Source organism: Oncorhynchus mykiss, chromosome 15 (assembly GCF_057628025.1).
Source record: "Oncorhynchus mykiss isolate SJ-2025 chromosome 15, ASM5762802v1, whole genome shotgun sequence".
Taxonomy (NCBI): Eukaryota; Metazoa; Chordata; class Actinopteri; order Salmoniformes; family Salmonidae; genus Oncorhynchus; species Oncorhynchus mykiss.
This window is the reverse complement of record NC_143036.1, coordinates 79,082,388-79,089,866: the sequence shown is the minus strand read 5'-3', so window position 1 is coordinate 79,089,866 and position 7,479 is coordinate 79,082,388. Positions and strand designations below refer to the sequence as shown.

General features: G+C 47.7%; 1 protein-coding gene across 25 annotated transcripts in view; it reads left to right on the top strand.

Annotated features, from left to right (window-relative positions):
- Positions 1-5,450, top strand: part of LOC118938861 (glutamate receptor-interacting protein 1) — a 722,511-nt gene extending 717,061 nt beyond the window's left edge. For all 25 annotated transcript variants that reach the window (XM_090201312.1, XM_090201307.1, XM_090201305.1 and 22 more), the window contains 3 exons: positions 1,640-1,873; positions 2,936-3,082; positions 4,433-5,450. In XM_090201312.1, coding sequence (XP_090057438.1) covers positions 1,640-1,873; positions 2,936-3,082; positions 4,433-4,750 — 699 coding nt within the window. In that variant the 3' untranslated portion in view covers positions 4,751-5,450. The remainder of the gene's footprint in view (positions 1-1,639; positions 1,874-2,935; positions 3,083-4,432) is intronic.
- Positions 5,451-7,479: the final 2,029 nt, after the last annotated feature.

Sequence of the window (7,479 nt, the reverse complement as noted above, 5' to 3'; positions counted from 1 at the left end):
ATGGGCCCTATTCCCTATATTATATACTACATGGGCCCTATTCCCTATATTATACACTACATGGGCCCTATTCCCTATATTATACACTACATGGGCCCTATTCCCTATGTTATACACTACATGGGCCCTATTCCCTATGTTATACACTACATGGGCCCTATTCCCTATATTATACACTACATGGGCCCTATTCCCTATATTATACACTACATGGGCCCTATTCCCTATGTTATACACTACATGGGCCCTATTCCCTACATTATATACTACATGGGCCCTGTACTATAAAGGGAATAGTGGGCCATTTGGGATGCATCCGTAGTGCTGCCTGGAGGTGTGTTGACGCTCAGCAATACATTGTAAATGAACCTTGAAATGAAGTGTCAATGCAGGAAGTAAGTGACACCGTGTGAATCACAGAGGTTAGTTTGGAATAAAGAGAAATAATTATCCTTTCGGGTTTGGAGACATTAAATCAAGGAGGCTTGACTGAATTAAATGCCACCTCCACTTGGATTGAACACACCCTACGGCTCCTCATTCGCTTTAAATGAACACGTCTGTTAATTCATGTCAGTAGTGAAGAGCATGTTGCATTTGTCAACGTGAAAACTGGCAAATTGTATGTTGGAATGAATCACACACATCTTCCATTTAGAGTCAAAGCGCTGTACCTTGTGTCTTGGTGCATGGAGACTGTGACAGTGTGTTGTTGGCCAAACTGTTTCGGTTCCTGCAGCACCTCTATGCATCAGCTTGGGTGAAACAGTGTTCAGTTTGTCACAAACATGAGACCTCCACGTCTGGTGGTTTGAGTTCCCATCACTCATTCCTGTCCAATCAGTGGGAAGAGTGATGATGATGACGTGACAATGGGCATGGCGGTGTGAGCAAAGCATGATGGGACAGTTGCTGCAAGGCGTCTTGGGTTTTGAAGTTTTTCCGTCTCTGTTTGTTTGTTCATTGGGTCATGATGATGATGAACCAACCATCTCCTCTGACAGGAACTGTCTATGTTATTATTCTACAATCAAACCATTTCTCTTTGACATACTGCTTGAACACATTCTACACCTGGAGCACTTCTCATGTCCATGAGCGTACCTTGTACTTCATATCTCACTTTGGAAGTTCATCACCATGACCCCCTGTTCTCCCTCTCTGGCCTCTCCCCCTCCTCTCTCTCCTCTCATTTCCCCTCTCCTCCGTCTCTCTTCTCCCTCCCTCCCTCCCTCTCCCCCTCTCCCTTCTCTCCTCTCCATCTCCCCCCTCTCTCTTCTCTCTCCCTCCCTTCTCTCCTCTCATTTCCCCTCTCCTCCGTCTCTCTCCTCCCTCCCTCCCTCCCTTCTCTCCTCTCATCTCCCCCTCTCTCCTCCCTCTCCCACTCTCTCTTCTCTCTCCCTCCCTTCTCTCCTCTCCATCTCCCCCCTCTCCCCTTCCTCTCTCCCTCCCCCATCTCCTCCCTCTCCCACTCTCTCTTCTCCCTCCCTCCCTCCCTCTCCCTTCTCTCCTCTCCATCTCCCCCTCTCCCATTCTTCTCTCCCTCCCCCATCTTTTCCCTCTTCCCCCTCTCTCTTTTTCTCTCGGTTCCCTCCCTCATCTCCTCCCCCGGTGTCTCCTCTCCCCCCCCCCCCTCCAGGCCACCATTATGTCAGGCAGCAGTCTGAGTCTGAACCATGACCCTGCTCCTCTGAGGAGCCACCTGGGTCGGCAGGCCAGCTTCCAGGAGCGCAGCGCAGCCTGGCCTCAGTACAACCAGTCCTCGCGCTCCAACACCCTGCCCAGCGACGGGGGGCGCAAGGCCTTCGCCATGAGGAAGATGAAGCAGGAGATGAATGACGTCATGTCGCCCACACCCGTGGAGCTGCACAAGGTAACGATGATAAACCACCACCAAGGCCCCCCGGGGCCCTCCAAAGCCCCCCGGGGCCCACCAAGGCCCTCCAGGGCCAGAGTACTGCTGCTTTTCTTTACACTGTTTACTTAATTTCATGGAACGTCAGAGGGGTTAAAAACCCTGTGAAGGTAAGAACGTGCTGACGCATCTTAAGTGTCTGCGAGTCTTCAACTTGAGCTTTTTGACAGCTTCATTTATGATGAAGCTCTGGTATTGACATGTTATGACTGTCAGCAGACACAGCCTGTCATCCAGTCTATCAATCACATTATGACTGTCAGCAGACACAGCCTGTCATTCAGTCTATCAATCACGTTATGACTGTCAGCAGACACAGCCTGTCATCCAGTCTATCAATCACATTATGACTGTCAGCAGACACAGCCTGTCATTCAGTCTATCAATCACGTTATGACTGTCAGCAGACACAGCCTGTCATCCAGTCTATCAATCACATTATGACTGTCAGCAGACACAGCCTGTCATCCAGTCTATCAATCACATTATGACTGTCAGCAGACACAGCCTGTCATCCAGTCTATCAATCACATCATGACTGTCAGCAGACACAGCCTGTCATCCAGTCTATCAATCACATTATGACTGTCAGCAGACACAGCCTGTCATCCAGTCTATCAATCACATTATGACTGTCAGTAGACACAGCCTGTCATCCAGTCTATCAATCACGTTATGACTGTCAGCAGACACAGCCTGTCATCCAGTCTATCAATCACATTATGACTGTCAGCAGACACAGCCTGTCATCCAGTCTATCAATCACATTATGACTGTCAGCAGACACAGCCTGTCATCCAGTCTATCAATCACATCATGACTGTCAGCAGACACAGCCTGTCATCCAGTCTATCAATCACATCATGACTGTCAGCAGACACAGCCTGTCATCCAGTCTATCAATCACATCATGACTGTCAGCAGACACAGCCTGTCATCCAGTCTATCAATCAACTGCATTATTTACACCAGGTTAAATGATTAATTGATAGTTGAGGACATTATTGATTGATTGTGCAGGTGAGTCTGTTGAAGGAGTCGGACCTTGAAGACTTTGGCTTCAGTGTGTCGGATGGCCTCCTGGAGAAAGGTGTCTATGTCAACAACATCCGCCCAGGGGGACCTGCAGAGGTCGGGGGGCTGAAGTCCTACGACAGGCTGCTACAGGTACACGCACGCACGCACACACACACACACACACACACACACACACACACATCCCTCTCCGCCACATGGCCTCAAACTGCACCATTTTGCTTCTCTCCGTCGCCCACAAGCACGTTCAACATTTAGATAAGAAATAATTTGACCTTTCCAATAGTTTCTATTTCCTCCATGTAGCTAAAGGCAGGAAGTAGATATGGGTGTTACAGAACTCCCTAAAGTAGAGCAGATCTACACAGTTCATAGAACGTCAAAGGATTTTTTGCAATTTTTTGGGGGGTCCCAAATTGATACACAACATTGGCCTAATTTCCCGCTGGTCTAAGTGAGGCTGACTTGGCGGAGAGAGTCGTGTTGATGGATAGATGAATCCCTCTCCAGGGAAGCTGTCAATCTAGTGAACGTGTCATTAGCATATGAAAAGAAAATAAAGGTTGTCTCATTATTCGCTGCTGAGAGAGAGAGAGAGAGAGAGAGAGAGAGACAGAGAGAGAGAGAGAGAGAGACAGAGAGACAGAGAGAGAGACAGAGACAGAGACAGAGACAGAGAGAGAGAGAGAGAGAGAGAGAGAGAGAGAGAGAGAGAGAGAGAGAGAGAGAGAGAGAGAGAGAGAGAGAGAGACTGTCTTCCTTATCAGCTTCCCTCAGGTCACTGTTGTTGTTTTTTAAAAGCACAAACAAGGAACTCAACTACAATTTAGTCTTCTGACAGGTGAACGTCAACCTGGGACGTTATTCAACTTTTATTTTTTTCCAAGTCGCTGACAATGTTGTTTCTAAAAGCACAAACACAAAGGTGCTCAAGGAAATGAACTGCAGTTTATTCCGATAGCCAAGATGATACATTATTCAGCTTGTATGTTTACTGTGGTTGTAATTGACGGGTACATCAGTAAATATTAAATCAGCCGTACACAGGAGCAGAGAGAGAGAGAACGTAAGTGTTCTGACTTCCTGTTTGAAGAACAGGACTGGGTTTTTACAAACGGTTCACCCGAAGGTTTAAAACAGAGTAGATGTATTGATCTTGTCGGCTCCTAACTGAAACGAAAGGAAACCGCTCTGAGGCAAAGCCTGAAGTTAAACTTTCAGTCTCAGGAAATACAAATATGACATATTTGTTTGTTTCTTTGGCTTTTAAACCAAAGCTTTTAAACCAGATATAAACCCGCGTCGTGGCAAACCTCTGCTCACCAGATGATGGTCAAACAGAGGTTTGCCACGACGGACCTTCAGTCTGTGCTTTCTAGCTGGAATCACTTCCTTTTGTTGCCTCTTTAACATTCATTCAATAGACCTCAAAAACTTTTTAAACCCAAATCTAAATAACTCTCTTGTCTTTTGGTTTCTCAGATCAACCACGTGAGGACCAGAGACTTCGACTGCTGTCTGGTGGTCCCTCTGATCGCCGAGTCAGGAAACAAATTGGACCTGGTGATCAGCAGGAACCCTGCTTCCTCCAGAACCGGGTCCCAGTCAGAACTGAACCAGCTACCCGCCGAGGAGCCTGTTATCAACTGGACCGAGCCGGGGGACAGCCTCTCTGGCCCTCCACCGAACCAGAACCACCATTCCTTGTCCAGGATGGCTGCTGGAATCGGGGTGACTGGGATCGGGGCGGCGCTGGCCGGGGCTGGGCTAGATGATAGAGACCCCACGAAGACCTTATAGCAGACTGGAGGTCTGAAGGCCCAAGGCTCTCTCTTTCTGTCTATCTATCTGTCCCACTAAGACCTTATAGCAGACTGGAGGTCTGAAGGCCCAAGGCTCTCTCTCTCTCCCCTTCCCCTGTGAGTTGTCCTCCCCCTGGTGCTACTTTAGAAAACCACTCTGATGAGACAGGGGGTCAATCTAAAATGGAGCCTTATTGCACGTGTAGGGCACTACTTCTGTCCAGAACCTCTTTTGCAGGCTAACCCCTCTCAGCTCTGGCTAAAAGTAGTGCACTACCTAGGGAATAGGGTGCTATTAAGGACACAGATAGACAGACAGTGTTCCTAGGTGGATGGTGGGGTCCTGGGCCGCTAAGTCAAAGCACACTGACAAAACTAAACTCCTTCCTCTGAGCCAGAGCATGAGCCACAATCACAAGAGGTTTCCTCCTCTTCCTCCCTCACACTGGGGACTATTGAGTACGGTACGCACCACTACCCAAGGACTACAAAGAACTACAAAGATGGAGGCGAACTACAAAGATGGAGGGCAACGTCGACCACACTGACCTCTTGGAAAATACCAGAGACAAAAATAACAACAGCGATGAACTGAAACAATAGTGCCATCCGACCGATCCTCTCCTTTTTATTACTGCAGCTGGACAATAAAACAGTAACACAGTTCTGTTGTTTAAAACAAACAAAAAAAGACAAAACACTAACATTTGCTGAAACGTTTACATGTGATGCTGGACTGGCCACTCTGTACGTGTGTGTTTGTGTTGCTGCACCAATGCTGTGTAGCAGCGTGACGGAAACAAGGCCAGAGTGATACAAACCCTCTATCTAGTTATTCTAGGGAGTCCTTCCCTCCTTCCCTCTCTCTCTCTTGGTCTCTCTCGTTCACACTTGGCTTCGCTCTGTCCTCCTTCATCTGTCATACCCGGGTCTCACTATAGCTCTCTGTCCTCCTTGTCCTCCTTCATCTGTCATACCCGGGTCTCACTAGCTCTCTGTCCTCCTTGTCCTCCTTCATCTGTCATAGCCGGGTCTCACTAGCTCTCTGTCCTCCTTGTCCTCCTTCATCTGTCATAGCCGGGTCTCACTAGCTCTCTGTCCTCCTTGTCCTCCTTCATCTGTCATACCCGGGTCTCACTAGCTCTCTGTCCCTCCCCCCTGTGATTTCTAATGGTTTTTACAGAGAAAATATCAGTACTGCGTCTCACTTCTTCCCAATGATTTTTAAGTAGACTATTTGACTTGGGGGAAGAAAGAAAAGAAAAAAAACATCTGGAAAATAGCACAATATTTTAAACGTTAGCCCCATTTATTTTCTGAAGCCTGTACTGTAGTCCTGCCTCTCGTAGACAAGACTGAGGAGGAGGACGTTGAAATGGAACCGGGACAGTCAGTCGTCCCCTTAGGCTTCATCACAATGCGTTTGGCAGACGAGACTAGAAGTGACGTCTCCGCTCCATGCATGTCACCAAGCACACTGGTTGACCTAGAAGCATAATATATGAAAAGGATTTAAAAAGCTTTGCTTTGGGGAGGAGAATGAAGAAGCAGCTTTATCTAGGCTACGCCCAATTAGAAAGAAACAAAACAACAAAACACAATCTGCAATTCCCCAAAAACAAAATGGCGACATCTCTGAATCCTAGAATACAGGATCGCTCATTTCCCTGAAGCACCTTATCCTTCATTTGGACATAGATCTATTTTCATAAATAGATGCAGAAGAGATGGTTTTTTTTTTACTGTACGAGGAGGTGATATATGCAATGTGCTTCCTTACAGCTGCACTAGTAAAAGGAGGAAGAACTGACTCTGTGGTCCTGAGTCTGACTTGCCTGCATACAGTATGAGTGAAATAGGTATGCTAACACTGTGCTGTTACAGGAACCAGAGATAGAGTTTAAAAATAATTGTGATATCCAATTAGTAGTTACAATCTTGCCCCATCGCTGCAACTCCCGTACAGGGAGAGGTGAAGGTCGAGAGCCATGCGTCCTCCGAAACACGACCCTGGCAAGCCACACTGCTTCTTGACACACTGCTCGCTTAACCCCGAAGCCAGCCGCACCAATGTGACGGAGGAAACGCCGTACAACTGGCGACCGAAGTCAGCTTGCAGGCGCTCAACCCGCCACAAGGAGTCGCTAGAGCGCAATAGGACAAGGAAATCCCGTCCGGGCCAAACCCTCCCCTAACCAGGACAACGCTCGGCCAATTGTGCGCCGCCTCATGGGTCTCCTGGTCTCGGCCCGGCTGTAACACAGTCTGGGATGGAGACCGGGGCTGTAGTGGCGCCTCGAGCCCTGCGATGCAGTACTTTAGACCGCTGAGCCGCTACGGGAGGCCCCAGAGAGAAAGTCCTACTACTTCAGAACATTGGACAGCACATCGCAGGTAGTTTCATCGGTACTGAAACAAACTGCTACTTAGGAAGAGGCACCTATAAAACTGGGTTTAGAAAAAAACGACACTCATATTATAGCAGTCATTTTATCCTTTTAAAACGACGATCTGAAAAGAGCGCCAACCAACCAGATATCAAATCAACCGTAAATATCCCACCCAGAATAGTAACGTTACTGATGACATTTCTACCATCCAATCAAAATGACCCATTGATTTAAGGGGAGGGGCGGGGGAAAGCATGAGGTAAAATCTAAAATAACCCAAGTAATTCAAAACAGCTTTTCTATTTTATATCCCACCATCCCTGTACCCTGTTTGAGT